The sequence below is a fragment of the Caloenas nicobarica genome, chromosome 3 (genome assembly GCF_036013445.1).
Source record: "Caloenas nicobarica isolate bCalNic1 chromosome 3, bCalNic1.hap1, whole genome shotgun sequence".
NCBI lineage: Eukaryota > Metazoa > Chordata > Aves > Columbiformes > Columbidae > Caloenas > Caloenas nicobarica.
Window position 1 is genome coordinate 86,054,177 of NC_088247.1, and position 20,189 is coordinate 86,074,365.

The 20,189-nt window shown below is 39.0% G+C and overlaps 1 protein-coding gene across 1 annotated transcript in view; it reads left to right on the forward strand.

Annotated features, from left to right (window-relative positions):
- CRIM1 (cysteine rich transmembrane BMP regulator 1) overlaps window positions 1–20,189 on the forward strand; it is a 192,906-nt gene that overhangs the window by 76,718 nt on the left and 95,999 nt on the right. Inside the window, exon 3 of the mRNA XM_065630951.1 lies at window positions 15,021–15,263. Within this exon, the coding sequence (XP_065487023.1) occupies window positions 15,021–15,263 (243 nt within the window). The remainder of the gene's footprint in view (window positions 1–15,020; window positions 15,264–20,189) is intronic.

A 20,189-nucleotide genomic window follows, 5' to 3' on the forward strand; every position in this document is an offset into this window, starting at 1 on the left:
GAACTCAAGAAAGCCTATATCCTGTTAGATTTTAAATATTCCGTGTTTTTTACATGGAATGTGAGAAATTGCCTCCAGTATAAGAACCAAAGAACAGAGTCCTCTAACTTCTTTTACAGCCGAGTGTTTTGATACACTGCTAATTTGTGCCTCTTGCATCTGAAGTGTCAGATGTGGCAGTTTATTAGAAGACTTTGTCTTTGGAGAAATGATCATGTTTTATGTGGAATACCCGCCATCTCTATATTCAGTGAAATGCTCTTAGATAGAGTTCTCTTAAGTGTCATTTTTCTGCAAAAATAAATCTTGTGAGGAGGACTGGAGGACTGAGCTGTTTAGTAAATTCTTCCATGTCTAAAATTTTTCTTGTAATTGGAAATGTAGTAAAAATATTGTAGAATCTCTTCGCTGCAAGGCACCAAGAATTTTTACATAAGAATTCACTGCCAGTATAGATTTCACACAAAATTACAATGGCCTGTTTTGCTTTGCAGTCATATTTCCTTATAATAGCTAGAGCTTTCTTTCTGTTGTGCTAAGTAATGCATAGACATTTTCTTTAGTCAGTTGATGCAGGTTTGGTAATTGATGAATTGCAAAGCAATAGTTATAGCAGTTGGTACTAAAAGCCATTCAAGGGAGAGAAAATGAATAGAAATATTCATGTTAAAAAAAAAAAGAAAACAATGGAAAAAAGTAACAATTCAGGAAGATCTCGGCCTAAAAGAAAGAAATATTGCCTCTCTTCATACTTTCTGATAACTATGGTACCTTAGGTTAGTAAAGAGAAGAAGAGAATGAAATATTGAACAGAGTTGACTTTTCTTATGTTATGCTTCTTGAGTGTTTTTCTGAAAGAATTCAAGAAATATGTGGCTAAGCTGCTGACAAACATATGGAGGTCCTTTAAACAGAATAGCTAGGAAACAGAGTTTGCATAGTGGAGTTTACTTGCCAGAAGTGTCTTAAGGCATTTCAGTTCTCATTTTATTGTGTGTGGTTTTGGTTTTTTGGTTTCTTGTTGGGGGGGGGGGGGTGTTGTTTGATTTGGGTTTTTTGGGGTTTTTTTGGTTTTTTGGTTGTTTGGGGTTTTTTTTGGTTGGTTGGGTTTTTTATATTAGCAGAGATCAAAGAACTAGAAAAAGCACATATCTTAAATATATTTTCATCAACTTAAAGCAAAATACTGAAGGGCAGACAAGAGTTGATTCATTTTCAGTAAGAACAAAAAGTTGTGTTCCTTTGAATATCAAATCCCTCAGTTGTAAGTTAATTTTTACACCTCAGTTCCTTTTTTTAATCTAGCTCTAGAAAACTAATTGCTACTCTTGCTTTTTTGAGTTTTATCTTGGTTGCTAAGTTCTTACATATGAGAATTCTCACTTCTTTGTAAAAACTATGTATATATTTTGATTGTAGTTTGCATTTGTTGCAAATGCAGGTGTTTTCTGGGTTCTTGTTATGTTTTCAGGGTTTGATTAGGAAGCAAACTGATTTGAGAATACTGCTTGGGGTTGCTTAGTACAGCACGCAGTTGTGTGCTCCCGATGTCCAGAGCTGCCTCCAGAAGATTTTGGCCTTTGTGGGGTGTAAGTTATGTGCTCAAATTCAAATTCCTTTCTCCCTGTCACATCAAGGTGTGTGTTGCAGTACTTCTGTAAATATTTGTGATTGTTGCTCCCAATGTCAGCTAGTTTATATTTTTCTTAAGCTATTTTAAACAGAATTGTTCCAAATATGTGGTTTTTATCATCATTTTGGTACACATTCAGCATTACCTTTGGTTTGCAGCTGCTTATATCATCGCAATAAAGAATACGTTCTGCTTTAGGTAAACTTACTACTGGTATACATTTTTGTAAGTCATTGAAGTGTATGTAGTTTATACTGGTTGTGAATTTAGTATCTTCATTTTTGGTTTACTTCCAAACTACTTTTGCATTCTTCAAAGTCTTGACTCTGTAGTTGAGACCACCTCACTACTGCTTATGTGCTCTTTCTTTCTTTGGAGATTTCAGTTCATTTGCCAATATAAAGATTGACCAAAAGTGGGAGTAGTATCATTCATCCAGAATAAGAGATTCCCTTATATAAAGAAATCACAATGTACAATGTTATTCCAGTCATGAGAATATTGAAAACTTTTTTTTTTAACAATGGAGGCAACCAAGCTGTAAAGCTGAGTACAGGTACCTATGTGCTCATCTCTCCATCTAACTTCTGAAGGATTTTCAATACTGAAGTTTAAAGGTGCTTTATTGCTACTGAAAGCAGTGCAGTTACTAGTGGCGATGGATGTTGTCCCTGGGATGGCACATCTCTACTTGTCTGCTGTGCAGCGTGCTGGGCTTGTGTCCTTGTCTGCATGTACGGTTCTCTTAGAAAGCTAATGTCATCTCTTATAGATTTGGATTAACTTGTTGGTGTCAAGCTGTTAATTTATATTAAAAAAGGTTAATACATATCAACTGAAAGCAGATTTTTAAATGAAATAAGGAAAAGGAAAACTACCTTTTGAGTTTTTCAGACAGGACCATTTCTAATCCTATTGGAGAAATGCTTTGTGCGGGAGATTTGGACCTAAATGCAACTATTGCCACAAACAATACTGGTTTCATAGAACTTGCATGTGCATTTAGGCCTGGGGTGTCTGTCTGATAAATCCTCATTGATTCTGTAAAACTCTTTATTTGGTGGACAACAGCTTGGGTGTTAAGGCTTGATTGGAATTCTGATGTGCGTTTGCTTTTGAATCACCACCTTTCTTCTTAATATTTTCAGTACAGGAAAAGAAGAAAGTTCAGGAAGTGGAATTATAAGGTCCTAATAGCTTTGCTATCCAAATGGGTCTATTATCTTTCTTGGCTCTGGCTGTCTTGAGTGACATAACCCTTGGTCATGGTTATTTGGCCCTGAAATGAAAAAATCTTTGGCAAATACATTATGAATACCACGTTGCAAAGATGTATATTGACAAGTACATATTTAGTAAAATTTCTGTCTGTGACTGTCTTTTTGTGTGTGACTCTTTTAACCCAGGTTAGTTGTAGGCTGAGGCTGTTGCTGTTATATTACAAGAAGATTAGGCTACCGTATAGGTGAGAGAGATTGCTCCACTTTGTAGTACATCAAATCCAGAGTGTCAGAAGGCTGGAAAGCAAAGCAGAAGTCATTTAAAAAGCAGGATAGATTTCAAATAAAGTTCAGTTTTAGGTAAAAGGTCAGGCTGTAGTTCCTTTTTTATTTGTAGCAGTTCATCCGTATACAGTACTGTGCATTTTTTATGTGTAAGGTAATCTCATTTTTTAATCTACTATAACTGTCCTTTTGATTCTTGAAAATCCTTTTGGGTATTTTGCATTCCGATATCGATCCCTGTCTGTCTGACTGCTTCAGCTGGGTAATCATTTTTCTTGTTTATCCCTAATCCTTTTAATATTTCCTTCCTGCCACTGTATAACAGTACAGTATGCCTATTGTTTGCAATGTGTTTCAATGACAACTGTAACACTGTACAGTAAAAGTAGCTGTATTTTAGATTTCCCAAAACCAGTTTACAATGAAAAAAAAAATATGCAAAGCTGATCAACACATTATCAGAGCATGTATGCTGACCATGGTGCATCATTTTACTTAGTCATACAAAATGTTCATCTTTCTGAACCATATTCTATTTTGAACTGCTCTGAAAAATGAAATATGAAGCTAGCTACTTGAAAATGTTTCTTATTCTGAATTCTTAGGGACCTAACAGACAAAATGTTTTATTCTCTATGTATACACATGTGTATATACATATGTATACAGGTTAAAAACTTGTTTTTAAAGAAGCAGTAGAACAGTTTAAGTATCTCGGTGGAAGCATTTGGACCTGGGTCTCTGATAGCTCTCTTCAGCCTTCTTGGATGAAAATATTCTGTCCCTGTTTCTATGGTGACTTAGGAAAATCATCTCTGGTCATATAAAATTTTGAAAAAATGATAAAAATCCCTCTGTAATAAGATTTCCAGAACAGCACAGATCTGTTTCATTTCACTTGAGGAATGGGGAGAGGACTGTCCCACCCCTATTGGGGCTTTTTGTCTCCGTTTCTCCCACACTAGGTTATACCTCAAGATCCTTTCACTGTGCTAACCAATACTTTAACTGTTCTGCTTTTCTCATTAAATAAACTTGGCATATACTTTCTCTGTGTGTCAAAGCAGAGCGTGCAAACATAATGAAGGAAAAGAATTTGATACAGAGGTGAAAGCAGTTTTTACATCTTTTTTAGGAACCATTTTTATTTCTATACTACTTTGGTACTAGCCAAGATGGTGGTGTGTGTGTATGTTTGGTTGGGGTTTATTACAACTGCTTTTCTTAAACAAAATGAACAAAACCCCCCTGAGATCTTGACTTCCTATATTCAGTGACTGTCTTAATTAAAATCAGCTCTAACTAGTGGCAAGTTTGGACAAGTATTATATAAACCTTTCAGGAAGGTGAAGAAGTTACCTCATCTCTGACAAAGCATTGGTTGTAACATAAAGGCTTTAGTAACTTGCCATTATAACTCCACCTTCCGATAACATATTCATAAGATCATAGGAAACATAATTTTAAAAATATGTAGTAGCTTTTGATACAGAGAAACACTGTGAAAGTTCTAGCTTTACAGCTGTTGCTTTATGACGATCTCTTTCTAATGTTAATGACAAAAAAAAAATCCACTTCTTGATTTCTTCTTTTTTTTATTCTGTCCTTTGAAGATCACTCTCTTCCTCCTCATGCACTTTATAACAAATGTACTGTGATTTCAGTGGAAGGTCAGTTTTGATTTTGTTGTGCCTTGGCTTCTGAGGTGCTACAACTTTCCTGTGTGCTTCTGACATGAAAATGAGAAATGTTTTTGAGACATCTTAACTTTTTAAAAGGATAATCCCTGTCTAAATGTTAAAGCACCCAGCACATTGTAACTTTTTCAGTTATTACTGTTCAGTTACACATTGTAACTTACGTGGTTCGGTTATTCTTGGTAATTGAAGGATGTCTTCTGTCATGTACTTAGTAATGGCAGGTTCTTTTTGCAGGCTAATTGCAAAGAGGCAGCAAGTAACCCTGATCCTTCAGACCCACAGAAAGTTTGCCTTGAAATGCAAATCTATGCAAATCTGGTAGAAGTAGGAATTTATACCTAGAAATAGTGTTGTCACTGGTATACTGAATAATTTTATATTAAATTATCTGTAAAGCTGCCTTTTAGAATGGATATGAAGTTTGTTTCCAAGGATAGGAGTCGTGTTTAGCATTCATCAAAATGTCAGTTTTCCTGTTTGGATTGTTTTCAATTTATTAAAGATGTTATCTTTCCGGATACATTTCTGACTTTCTTGAGAAGACTGACTGGCTCAGTGTAGATAGTTTGTAAAAGCTTGATTGATCCAGACTCTTCCTTTATCTCTATAGAGATTCTTTGTTGGCTCAGGCTGGTGAGATGTCAGAGATAGCGGAACACTTCCAGCTTTGGCAGTGTTTGATGAAAGGCTATAGAGAGAATGTGTCCCAAAGAGAAACCTCATCAGCAAATCAACTGATAGTTTCTATTCTGTGTGTAGTCATTTGAAATGCTGCTTTTTTGAACATAAAGGCAAGGTTTGCAGCCAACTAAGTTTTTCTTAGTGGGTTGTAGGTTATCCGTTCAGACTTAATTTATGAAAAGTTTGATGGATGTGTCCTTGACAAGTAATTGTTCTCCTTGTTAATGGTTCCTTTTTTTTAAAAAAAAAAAAAAAACGGAGACTGAAATGTGATTAACTGTTATATGCTTTTTCCATTAACTGTCTGATTCTGTGAAAATCAAATAGCAAACATGTATACAACTCTTCACTTGATAAATTAATTGGTGAGTTGTATAAGCGATTTCTTGTCTCACTGAAAGGATCAACTTATTAAATGAGACCTATCAGATGCTTCAAGGGTAGAGGTAGAACAATGTTTTGTTGCAATATATTTTAATTAGTACAGTAAGTGTCATCATTACAAACTCTTAATTATAAAACCAGACATCTGCTTTAACAAATAGTTTTACTGTCTTTCTATGTACAGTTCGGGTTGTATGAAATTGTTCTTGTGAGGGAACCTACATTATGGGTTAAAAGAATGTAACACATGTATCTTCTTGCCATGTAATCTCTGTGTTAAAATCCTTCTTTATTCAGCAATAAGCATTTGATATAGTTGCTGTGCTAATATATTTTGTAGTAAGTCATATAGATGGTTCTTTTCCTCAAATCTAATTTTCAGGTTTGATACACTGCTTTGAAAAATGAAATGCTGTTTCTGGGCCCATATAGTAATAGTTTATATTATACTTCTTATCAAAATTAAGACTCTTAACATATTGGTTAGGAAGATCCAGATTTGTTTAATAATAGCTTAAAACATCATCTGGGAGACAGCTCAGTGTTTCATAGTGTATGTGTGTATTTGACAGAGAAGCAGTAGGTTATTGTTGTGAATTTACCTTCATCTATTTGTAAGCTGCTTTGAAATAGTCCCTGTTTGGTGTATAAAAGAGATAAAGTAGCAAAAATATCAGTGGTGAGTGATTTCATGGTTGTTTTCTGTCGAATGCAGCTTGCCATTGCTCTTCCTTTCTGTCTTTTGAGATAGCCTGTTGTTGTATTTTTAGTCATTTTGCTCGGACATGCTTTCTTATGTGTTCCTTGTGTAACAGCTGGAAGTGTTGGTAATGAAGCAAAAAATAGTTATTGAACAATTCCTCTTATTTGATGAAATCTTAAACAGCTGTATGTAATAGAATTCCATGACGAGAAATTCAGGTTTGTTGCCTTCTTCAATCAAATAATGAAAAGGCAAACAAGTTTAGTACAAAAAAATGTAGAAATATGTCTCATATACAAACTTTTATCCCTGTAAACAGAGAACATGGACATGCTTGCCATTTGCTGAGATAACAAGAAGAAAAATCTTGAAACTTTTCTTAGTGGTTGCTTGAAAGTAATGTCTTTTATTCCAGCTTAGTATCAAAATGAGAAGCCCTCATCAGCTTTTACTGAAGTAAAACAGAACTCCTGCCTTCTGATATAGCAGTGAGTGCTGCGTTCAAGATGCAGTTACACAAGTGTGATGTTACCTGACTAAAGTTTCAACTAAAGTATAGTAATGCTACACTGGGAGCTGCTGGATTTTTTGTGTTTTCAATAAAGATTATTTTCAGAAGTATGAAGTAGAGTCTCTATCAGAAAACACTTAAAATATTGCCAATCACGTATGGTATGAGCCACTCACTCCTTTCCATGAAGAAAAGCCATGTCTAAATCAAGAATCAAATCATGACTCAGCCTGCAGAAAAGTTTCTTTACCTGCCCTTGACTCTGCTGTGGGCTGGAGTTAGGGAAGCTGAAGGACCACTGGCTGATCCAGCCTGGGTCAATATCATTGACTTTCCTGTTGCTCAGTTGCATTCATCTACTGGGAAGGGAATGTTTTTACCATGGTTTGAGAGAGCGGCTGATGTGGCGTGGGCATTACCACGGCGACGGCGATCACACCCCCGCCCCTCGCCTTGAAAAAGCCTCAGGGAGGGCAGCGAGGTGTTGCTGCCCACCGGGCGCTGGGCGGGACGACCAGCTTGTGAAGCGAGTGAGTCCCACGCACACTGTGCTGCAGCAGCGGGTGTGGTAGCTCCTGCAGCAGGGTGCAGAGGTTGTTGCTCCTTGCTTGTTAGACCATCTCACCTATTGCCAGTGCCCCAGACTACTGCTGACCATGGTCTCCTCCAGACAGAGAGCTTGTCACAAAAAGGCTGTGGTGACCCAGACGGAGGGCCTGCCCTGAACTGTGTCTGTTCAGGTCTCCAGCTGCAGGGAGTGCCAGAGGCTGCTGCTGCTGGGGGAGGGAGGTCAGCATTCCACCTGCATGAGGTGTGAGCAGGTGCAAGATCTGCTCAGCATGGTGGTGAAACTTAAGGAGGAGGTCGAGAGACTGAGGACCATCAGGGAGTGTGAGAAGGAGATTGGCTGCTGGAGTAACTCCCTGGAGTGCCAGTCAGAAAGGTCCCAGGGAGACACCCCGCAAAAGGTGATGGACCCCCTGCCCTGTCAGGCAGAGGGGGGAGACCCAAGACAGCCCCTGCCCTGTCTCTGTCAGGCAGAGGTAGGGGACCAAAAAGATGAGGAGAGTTGGAAGCGAGTTCCAGTTTGGCGTCACAGGCAACCCCCCTCCCTACCTGCTTTGCTTCCCCAGGTGTCCCTCTGTAATAGGTTTGAGGCCCTGGATCTTGAAGGAGAGGTGGGTGAGGATGTGGTGCAAGGGCCGCCTACAAGGTCACATAGGAAGAGGCCATTGACTCCACATCTCAAGACTGCCTCTGATAAGAAAGAAAGAAGGGTAATTGTCGTAGGTGATTCCCTTCTGAGAGGGACGGAGGGCCCAATATGCAGAGTTAACCCTCATCATAGGGAAGTATGTAGTTTACCTGGAGCCTGGATCAGGGATATCACCAGGGCACTCCCCAACCTGGTGCACCCAACGGACTACTGCCCACTGCTGATCTTCCAGACGGGTGGGGAGGAAGCTGCAACCTGTAGTCTGAGGGGAATGAAGAAAGATTTCAAGGCTTTGGGACGGTTGGTAAAAGGCTCTGGGGCGCAAGTGATTTTCTCTTCCCTCCTTCCATTTTCTGGTAACAACGTGGGATGGAACAGAAGAATTCAGTCCATAAATGGTTGGCTACAAGACCAGTGCTACAGACAGGGCTTTGGATTCTTTGATAACAGCTGGTTTTATAAGACACCAGTCCAGACAGTGATACATGGGAAAGGTTTATCTCGCAGGGGCAAAAGGATGCTGGGACAGGAATTAGCAGGGCTCATTTGGAGAGCTTTAAACTAGATTCGCAGGGGCATGGGGTTGTAGCTGGGCATGGACCAGTGGGGCAGCACTCTAGAACTGATGAAGACTGGGAGGCCTCCCATCCCCCTAGGCTGAAATCAGTGTGCTCAGCTCGCTCCCTGAAGTGCCTGTACACCAATGTGCGCAGCATGGGGAATAAGCAGGAGGAGTTAGAAACCTGTGTTCGGTCAGGAGATTATGATCTGGTGACAGTTACAGAGACATGGTGGGACAGTTCACATGACTGGAATGTGGTCATGGATGGCTATGTCCTTCTCAGGAAAGACAGGCCAGCCAGGCGAGGTGGTGGAGTTGCTCTTTACGTGAGAGAACAACTACAACATACTGAGTACTGTCCAGGTGCAGTTGAGGAGCGAGTTGAGAGTCTGTGGGTGAGAATTAAGGGGCAGGCTGGCAGGGGTGACACTGTTGTGGGTGTCTATTACAGGCCACCAGATCAGAGTGAGGATGTTGATGAGGCCTTCTATGAGCAGCTGAGAGCGGCCTCACAGTCACAGGCCCTGGTTGTTGTGGTGGATTTAAACTACCCTGATGTTTGCTGGAAGGACTACTCAGCCAGCCAGCCTCAGTCTAGGAGGTTCCTCCAGTGCGTGGACGATAACTTCCTGATGCAAATGGTGGAGGAGCCAAGTAGGAGAGGAGCACTGCTGGATCTCATCCTCACTAACAAGGAGGGTCTGGTTGAAGCAGTAAAGGTGGAGGGCTGCCTTGGCTGCAGTGACCATGAAATGGTGGAGTTCAGGATCTCATGTGACAGGAACAGAATAGCAAGCAGAATTGCAACCCTGGACTTCAGCAGGGCCAACTTTGGCCTTTTCAAACAATTGCTGGGGGAAATCCCATGGGCAAGGCTGCTTGAAGGTAAAGGGGCCCAAGACAGTAGGTTAGCATTCAGGGACTGCTTCTACCAAGCTCAAGATCAGAGCATCCCGACACGTAGGAAGTCAAGGAGGGGAGCCAGGAGACCTGTGTGGTTAAACAAGGAACTGCTGCGTAAGCTCAAGTGGAAGAGGAGAGTTTACAGATCATGGAAGGAGGAGCTGGCCACTTGGGAAGAATATAAGGCCATTGTCAGAGGATGTAGGGAGGCAACTAGGAAAGCTAAGGCCTCCTTAGAATTAAACCTTGCGAGAGGGCTCAAGGACAACAGAAAGAGCTTTTTCAAATACATGGCAGATAAAACTAACACCAGAGGCAATGTAGGCCCACTGATGAATGGGGTGGGTGCCCTGGTGACAGAAGATACAGAGAAGGCAGAATTACTGAATGCCTTCTTTGTCTCTGTCTACTCTGCCGAAGGCTGTCCTGAGGAGCCCCGTACCCCTGAGGCCCCAGAGGAAGTCAGGACAATGGAGGAGTTTGCGTTGGTTGATGGGGATTTGGTTAGGGAACAATTAAGCAATCTGGACATCCATAAATCCTTGGGTCCAGATGGGATGCACCCATGGGTGCTGAGGGAGCTGGCTGAAGTCATTGCTGGACCACTCTCCATCATCTTTGCGAAGTTGTGGGAAACGGGAGAGGTGCCTGAGGACTGGAGGAAAGCAAATGTCGCTCCAGTCTTCATAAAGGGCGAGGAGGAGGACTCGGGTAACTATCGACCGGTCAGCCTCACCTCCATCCCTGGGAAAGTGATGGAACACCTTATCCTTGGTGCCATCTTAAGGCATATCAAGGGTAAGAGGGTCATTAGAGGCAGTCAACATGGCTTCACCAAGAGGAAGTCATGCTTGACCAACCTCATAGCCTTTTATGAGGATATAAAGAGGTGGATAGATGATGGCAGAGCGGTGGATGTGGTCTACTTTGACTTCAGTAAAGCATTTGACACAGTCTCCCACAGCATCCTCGCAGCTAAACTGAGGAAGTGTGGACTGGACAATCGGGTAGTGAGGTGGACCGCAAACTGGCTGAAGGAAAGAAGCCAGAGAGTTGTGGTCAGTGGTACAGAATCTAGTTGGAGGCCTGTATCTAGTGGAGTGCCTCAAGGGTCAGTACTGGGGCCAGTATTATTCACTATATTCATCAACAAGTTGGATGAGGGAATAGAGTGCACTGTCAGAAAGTTTGCTAATGACACCAAACTGGAAGGAGTGGCTGACATGCCAGAAGGCTGTGCTGCCATCCAGCGAGACCTGGACAGGCTGGAGAGTTGGGCGGGGAAAAATTTAATTAAATATAACAAGAGCAAGTGTAGAGTCTTACATCTGGGCAGGAACAACTCCAGGTTCCAGTATAAGTTGGGGAACGACCTGTTAGAGAGCAGTGTAGGGGAGAGGGACCTGGGGGTCCTGTTGGACAGCAGGATGACCATGAGCCAGCACTGTGCCCTTGTGGCCAAGAAGGCCAATGGCATCCTGGGCTGTATTAGAAGGGGGGTGGTTAGTAGGTTGAGAGAGGTTCTCCTTCCCCTCTACTCTGCCCTGGTGAGACCTCATCTGGAATATTGTGTCCAGTTCTGGGCCCCTCAGTTCAAGAAGGACAGGGAACTGCTGGAGACAGTCCAGCGCAGGGCCACAAAGATGATTAAGGGAGTGGAGCATCTCCCTTATGAGGAAAGGCTGAGGGAGCTGGGTCTCTTTAACTTGGAGAAGAGGAGACTGAGGGGTGACCTCATTAATGTTTATAAATATATAAAGGGTGAGTGTCATGAGGATGGAGCCAGGCTCTTCTTGGTGACAACTAATGATAAGACAAGGGGCAATGGGTACAAACTGGAACACAGGAGGTTGCACTTAAATATGAGAAGAAACTTCTTCTCAGTGAGGGTGACAGAACACTTGAACAGGCTGCCCAGGGAGGTTGTGGATTCTCCTTCTCTGGAGACATTCAAAACCCGCCTGGACGCCTTCTTGTGTAACCTCATCTAGGTGTTCCTGCTCCCGCGTGGGGTTTGGACTAGATGATCTTTCGAGGTCCTTTCCAATCCCTAACATTCCGTGATTCTGTGATTTGGAAGCACAATATTTACACCAGTAGTAGGGGGCGCTTTTTGTTTGTTTATTTTCCAGGACTATGAAGTATGAAAGTGATAATGACACTGAATTAAAAAGAACTTAAGTTTGATTTCTAAGTATCTTCTGGCATTATGCAATGCACAAACATGTCTTTGCAATGTGGTGACTGTGTTTAAACCACTTCCTCTGAAAGCAATGCTGGTTTTCTTTAACAGTAGAGTCCTATTGTATTCTGTTACAGTTAATTACATTGAGCACAATACTGTAATGTGGAAAAGACTATCAAAGATAATAACTATGAAACACTGAGTGAACATTTAGTATAAAAATACTTGTCATGGTTCTCTATTTAAAAATTTCTTTCTCATAGTGCTTGCAGTGTTTCTTACATGCTGATAGTGACACATTCTTATTTTCTTCACATTATTACTAGGTGATGTTGTCAACTCCAACAGCAGGCTTTGCGTTTGTCTTCGAAATAAGTATGCCTAGAATCCTGAATAGTCTGAATCCCAGTAGTTTGACGTGTACTTCTGACAAACCTTGCATTTCTGAAAGCTGGCTTAAGTTGGTCAAATACAGAAACTTATCTTGATATAGATATATGTATGTATGTAAATGCAGTCAAGTAAAAATAGTAGGTAAACTTTTTAAAATACGTGTAATACAAAGTTTTTTCAGAAGAGAGGCTGCATGAGGATGGAATCACCTGTTAGTTATGGAAATTTTAAAAATTGCTGGATCCATAATGCTAGGCCAGATCATGAACAATGAAGAATGAACAATGAATAGTGAATTTAAGGGTCTATTATGGGCATGAACTTCAGGGGCTGCTGCTGCATGAGTGTTCTATCACTTCTGTGTGTACAACTGAAAAGCATACAGTGGAGAATGAAAAGATTTTTGAAAGCTAAAATGTTGAGCCTTTTATATCTATAAACTAAAGAATATCAATAATATACTGATGCTAGTAAGTTGTCTATTATTTATACAACCTTCTGCAGTGAACCACTGTCACCAGTAATGTTCAGTCTGAACAATGTGTTTAATAAAGCAGATAACCTAACATAAGGGTAAGCTTGAAAAAAAATTGGTCTTACAAATATTATTTAAAGTTATATGCAAAGTACATATCTAGCCTAGGCTATTTTAAGATAGATGGAAATAGTGAGGTTTTAACTGTAAGAAAAGAGTTATGACACTACTTAGTATCACATTTTAGTTAGTAGTCTCTGTTGCTTGTAAGAAAAAAAATGTAAAGTACTTGTACAAGAAGGAAATACATGTAATTTTCTTTTTATTCTGTTCTGTTATATTTGCCAACTAAAAATGAGGCAAATGTTTATATTCATTATTTCCTTTTGAAATTACTAATGTTAAGACCTAGATTAATATTTTTTAAGTGCTTATACATCTAGGCATTATATTCCTCTAAGTTTAAATGAAATTAAAGCATGGTTAGCAAATCAACAATGTGGACAAGCAATACTGCTTTGATTTTTCAGTATGACCTAGAATTCTAAGAGAATATACTAAAAATAAGTGTAAAAATGATCCTCTGGAAAAAAAAAAGCTGTTATTGATATTCAGTGTATGTATTGATATTCAGTGTATGTATATATTCAGAAGCAGAATTACGCATATGCTGTGTTGCTTTTAGTTTAAAAAAAGCAAACACAATATCCAGTAACTTCAGTAACTCCAAAAACAGGGAGTTACCAAAATCTTGGACAAGATATTCTTGATTTTTTTTTTTAATCAGAGATGCTTATATTTTGTATGTCTTATTCAATCATTGAAATTATCACTAGAGATTATTTTTTTAAATTAAGCAGTAGCTTAAGCAGCAGATTAATGAAGTTAGTGTTGTTTTTACTTATTTCTATTATTCTGCATCTGATTTCAATGACAAGAAGCAAAGTAGTCAGTTTTATAGGGTGACATTTGTAGGAGAACTATCTAGTTTAGAAACTTGCAAATAACCAAGGACTGGTAGAAATAGTTTTTAAATTAAGGTCTTGGTTTTCTACTGATGTGGGTTTTTTTCTGGTCAGGCCTGGGAAGGCTCCCTGTGTCACCTCCAAACACTTAAGTCACCATGTCCCACTGACCTAAAGATGTTGCTCTTCTGAATGTCTTGAATCCACCTGGTTTTTAACAGCGCTCAAGTATATTGGGCAAAGTGAGATGCTCTTGGATACAAGCAAGTTTCTCACTGTTTGCATTATGTACTAAATCAGTCACAAGAGTGGTCTGACTTTTCCCAGTGTGGCTTAGTCATTGGAGGGCATGACACAACATTTTTGCCAGAATTAATATTTGGGGTTTTTTTGAGAATGGGAATCTTGACTTCTTTTCCAAGTTTTGGAGGAGTGTTACCTAGTTGTCCAAAAAAACTTCTTCTATGTCTTCATTCTCTCTTTGTCTTATCTCAATGTTTGTCCAGCCTGTCACTGTTCCCATCAAGTTGTTGACCTTGCTCCTTAATATTCCTTTTATTGTCGCTATGTGCCTGCAGCCAGTGGCTCAAACCTCTGGTGCCAGTAGCCAGTGCTAGTCAAACTCTTTTACTGTTCAAGTCACTGAAATATGTAAGAACAACACTTTTAATGTGAATATTGGAAGCATGTACAGGAAAAATCCTCTCCAGCTGATGTATGGACTCTCCTGTTACATCAGCTGTTGAACTTTTAACCAGCTTTTTGAGTATGTGAAGTATCAATTCAGGTCATTCAAGTTTAATAAATCAATCTGTTAAAATCAGTTGCTTATAATGGAAAGTCTTAGGAAACTGAAGGTGTAGATGTGAACATCAGGGCTGTGCATGATATGATAAGTTGTTTCTTAACGTCATGGGCAAATGTGTAGCTTCACAGCTGTTTCTTACAGCTGTATGGGTTCAGTAGTCATGCACATTGCACAAATTAGAATTTTTGTAAAACATTTCATAATGCACCCGCCATCTTGCAAATACCAAGATTTTTTGAAGCAAATTCCATAATGTTTGCTACTCAGTTCAGCAGCAGCAGTTTCTTTTCGGGGGGAGGGAGAAGAAAGGGAGCTTTATCTGAGCTCATCTTTATAGCTTCAGTACAGTGCTTTACTGACATTTATGGCATACTGATTTTTTTCTCTCTCTTTCAGAAGAGAAACCTGATTGCTCCAAGGCCCGCTGTGAAGTCCAATTTTCTCCTCGCTGTCCAGAAGATTCCATCCTGATTGAAGGCTATGCTCCTCCCGGTGAATGCTGCCCCCTCCCGAGCCGCTGCGTGTGTAATCCTGCAGGCTGCTTGAGGAAGGTTTGCCAGCCTGGCTATTTGAATATATTGGTTTCTAAGGCATCAGGAAAACCAGGGGAATGCTGTGATCTCTATGAATGTAAACCAGGTAAAAGTGGACACTATTTTTTTTTTCTTGTTTTTCAAGTTTTTTCTAACTGTCTGATACACACAATAAACTATATATTGGTATCTAATAAAACCTATATAGTCTCTAAATTCTTCTGATTCTTCTTCAAACTTAAAATGGTTGTATGTTGGCGATAGTATTAAAAAAAAAAGAAGATAAGAAACATTATGATAAATTTTACTTTCTTTTTTTCTTCAGACATTAATTTAAACTGAGCAACGAAGGAAAAGTAGCCTAGTGAGAATATTCCATTTCTGTAGATGCTACTAGTGAAAGTGACATACTTGATCTACTAATTAGATTAAACAAAGGGTTTTCATAGTGGGAGTATATTGTGCATGGACAGGGAATTAAGGTTCCTGTTTTAAGATTTCTCTAGATTACAAAGTGATGACCCTTAAACTGGAGGGCAAAAGGATTATGGAGGAGCATAGTGAAAGACTTTACAACTTTTTCAGTATTTACCCATTTGCCATTTCATGAGAACACGAATAACCCTTTCTTGTGATTTATTGTTCTTAGTGAAGTGAAAGATGTAATTCACTCTTCTTTTTAAGCCAGGCTTTGGTAAAGATGAATAATAAAAATAGAGGGATGAAAGCAGGCATATAAAATTGTATAATCCAAAATCCTGTATGCAAACAGGTTCAAGTATGCTTAAGCTCTGCCTTGTTTAACATTTTCTCAAATCCTCCACAGAAGACTGTACAGTCTATTTATCTTCTAGTGCTTCTCCATGTTTTTCCTAATATCTAATGCAAATCTGCCTGTGTGGAAATTTAAGCAAACTTTTTTGTTCTCTGTCTTGAGTAGCTGGTGAACAAGTCCTTATAATAATTTTTGCTCTGGAACATTTTGTCAACCTTAGTCTTCTTTCATCTAGAATTAGCTGTAATTTCTTACAGCATAGTTTCCGTGGACTCCTTCGTTGTTAAGTTGCCCCTTTGTAAGTTTTCTTAAGTTTACTCACATCTTTAAAATGTGGTATCCAAAAGCAGACCACTGTTTTGGATGGGTCTTCATCAGCACTAAATACTATAGAATAACTACTTTCTGTCTTTCATACAAAATTCTGAATAACAGCTGACTCTTTTGCAGGAGTTATGTTTAATTTGTGATCCCAACATCTTTCTGTAGCATGACTGCTACTGAACCACTGTATTTGTACATTTTAATTCTTCCTATACATACTTCATTTATCCTTTACTGAATTTTTTCTTGCTGACTTCAGATTATTTTGTTATTTCCGAAAATAAATGTTAGCTCTGATCTTGCACTCCTGCCTGTTATTTGCATTCCCATCTTGTAGTCTGCAAATAACTCAGTCCAAACTTACCTTTGTAGGTTACTTGTTGAAGGTTGTTTTCAGCTTGTAAATGTTACAGAATCTTCAAATTGAATATGTGATTATTATTGCATTAATGGGTTTATGTAACTGTGTGTATATTGTTTTCTGAAGTAGTTTGTTGTTGTAGGGAGTTAAGAGGTGAAGGTACATGGGAATAGAAGAATGAAGATGCATGTTAGGCAGAAGACCAGAAGCTTTGAAAAGACTGGGGAAGGAGACTAATGGAATTCAGCGAAAGTGGAGGGCTTTGCGATGGGGTTAGAAATTGAGAGGCCAAGGGAAAGCAGAGAGTTCTCCCCTGCCTTGGGAGATGAAGGTTTTGTTTCTTAAGCAGTGGCTAAGAAGCTGAGGAGTGGAGGTGGGTACTCTCGTGCATCTCCACAGTATAGGTGATGAAAGATGTAATGACTAAACCACAAACTACAGAATAAGGGGGGGCGGGGCACTACTTGTTGCAGTGCCTTGGCTTTAGGGGAAGAAAAGCGAATGCTATTAGCATGGAGTTATTAGTCACTACATAGCCTGATTTTTGGCAAGTTAGTCTTCAGTGCTGTCCAAGTTGACTTTTAGAACCTTTGGTCTAGATGTTTCTTTAATTTGCCATTTGACATGGTGAGAAGATCACAAGCCAACACAAGACTGAAAGACAGGCAAAGGAGCAGGTGAATGTTCACAGATCTTAACAGACTCCAAATTACTTACCACAGAGGGCCTTTTCTAATGGCAAGTCTTTGCAATTCTGAACTTTTTTCAGTTTTCAGATGAACCTTGTTTTCATAGAGTATAAACTGTACTTGTCTATACAACATAATTGGTACTCGATATATGAAAAATATTATAGACTAAACAAATAATGCAATTTCTTTTTAATGTTTCCTTTCTTCTAGAAAGTTTAGGGATTTTACTTTTAAATTTGCAAGTCAGCGTGAACCTTGCTTTTCTTTCCCATCTAGGCTGTTCTGTCATGTTCACCACTGTCTGTGGTTTTAAAGAAATTTCTTTAAGAATAGGCAGTGGAATATCTTGTTTTATTAGGTTTATATATTCCTAGGCTTACAGAATAATTTAGGTTGGAAAACTAGATGACTTTGGAGGTAACCTAGTCCATCCTACCTCTCTTGCACTTTTTTGTGCCATTTATTCTCTATGCGTATTAACGTGTACAACTGTATGTGTAGTAGCATATAACTGGTTTCATGTATGTATGAACCCTGTGTGATTTATCTATGTGGATGTATTGAAATAGTGGTCAGAGAGTAAAGTCAGATAATGCTCCTTACATGGCAGGAATATTTAGCCCATGGCAAGTCTGGTAGTAAACGTTGTCTCTTCAGAGTTGGAGAGAACTGAACTAGCTGTGCTGTGTTTCATGTTTTCTCTGGTTTTTAATGTCATGTTGCTGAAAAAAATGGGAAAAGGAACAGTATAAGGCTTGGTAGATAAGTGTTCATGCTGTTTAATATGGGGCTGGTGTCACTAGTTGCACTGAATAGTGTCAGCATGTCTTTGGATTTTACATGTCGAACAGAGAAAACTGTTTTCCATACTTTGCCATAGATCTAAAAATTTTAGTCCTGTGAGTGCTGCTACTGGAGTGTTCTTCCTGCACCTCTGTGTCTGCATAACCAGCTTCATAGAGGTTTTGCACCAGTAAGGGCTTTCTGGTGGAAACGAATTGGCATAATCTGGAAGGAATGCTTCCTATGATAGCAGTGCTACCTTATTCCAATATCAAGTGTTTGTGCAATTAAAGCATAAATTGTGTTTATTTCTGTTCCCTAAATAAGATGTCACTGCTCTCCAGTTTACAGTGACAGTTTGGAGTCTTCTGCTGAGAACTGCATGTGTTCAAATACTGTGATTGGCAACTGAGTTACGGAAAGGAAAATAGGAAGTGTTTCCTTAGCAATAATGCTAGAATAAAAATAAAATCTTTGAGATCCACTTCCTCTTCTACCTCTTTTACTTTAGGAATACAATGATTAAAGGCATTGACATTCAGTGAAAATGAACAGTGAAGAAACTTAGTAGCGTAGTCATACCTGTGTATTAACCTCCAGATTAAATTGTCTTAAATGTTCCTGTCCATTGCTCCACCAAGTATCTCACTACTGTTGTGGTACCTACTGAGAACAAGTATGTCATGTCCCATTTGTTTTGCACAAGTTGCTGAGCTCAGAGATGAGATAATAGTGGTCTGGTGCTATAAGCAATCTTTTTTTATTCCTACAAGCTTTGTATAACTGTACCTTCATGACCAGTGAATTTACTGAAAGAGCACTGTATTTAGTTTTAAGCCAGGAGTTACAGTTCTTAAAAAGTATTCTCAAAAATAAGGTGTTCATTGTTTTAGTTTTTTGTTGGTTTTGTTTTGTTTTTTTTTCTTAAAGATAATTTGAATGAACAGTCTCAAATTGAGCTGCATAATATGTTAACACTAAAAATAAAAATCACTTGAAACAAGATTTGTGGGAGTAAATGTTCTACTTTTGCTAAGAAGCTAAAACAGTATGAGCAGTAATGTTTTTAAAATCATGTTTTTTAATCTAAAGATGGAGTTAAAATCTAATCTAAATGTGTTTTGCTGAAGTTGTGATAGGAACTTATGCATAAAGAGAGGTAAATAGTTTACTTTGGCAGTTATCCAACAGATATTTGTTGTACTTTTATTGATAATGTTTGTTATTGTTGTATATGGTGAGTCGGGGTGTATCATCTCTTAGTTTCTGACATCCTTGGGTAAGAATTAGGAAATGTCTGTCATGCTAGAGAGAACCTCTGTTGAAAAGACAGCTGACTTGTCATTCTTCTAGCAGCCTTCCTGGCAGAGCTTTCGTTCACCTTCTCCAGCATCCCTGTATGGCCTGAAAACTGCTCTTACTGAAATGGAGGTGGTTGTTTTTTTAGGGTTTGAGATTTTTTTGTCTTTTTTCACCTGGTACGAAACCATGGTTTAAACACAATTGTAAAGAGAATGTTGTTGTTTGGCTTATTTCTTTGGGGAATTGGGCTTGGCGGGAAGTCTAAGATCAGAAGCAAAATTTAGTAAGTAGTATATGATGATGCACAGAGAAGTAGCTTGTGCTCCACCCTGGTATGGCTTCAGCGTTGAAAATCAGGGCTGGAATTTTTACAGTCTTACACTATGGACAAGGGTCAGCAAAATCAACTTTTTATACGTAGCCAAGAGAAACAGAATAAAAAAAAATGTATATCATTCTCTGTTTACAGAAATAATACGTGTTGTTTTATTGGATGCTTTGTTAGAAGCTGATGTTGAGAGGACTTGACATTGGTAGTTCTTTAGCTCAACGGAATTGTGCAAATTGTATTGGTCACGTTGAGCCATACTGACAAGCTCATGATTCTCAATGTCTGTTGTGATAATGGCAGAACTTGATATGTATTTCTTACAGAAGAGCTGTTTCAAATATTATTTGTTAATGAAGTGGAACATAAAACTCTAGGGTTTTTTGAAGTGAAATATTATAAAATCAAGCATTCCTGTCTTAAAGGCAAACAGGTATCTTTGTGTATTTGCTAAGAGATACAAAAGT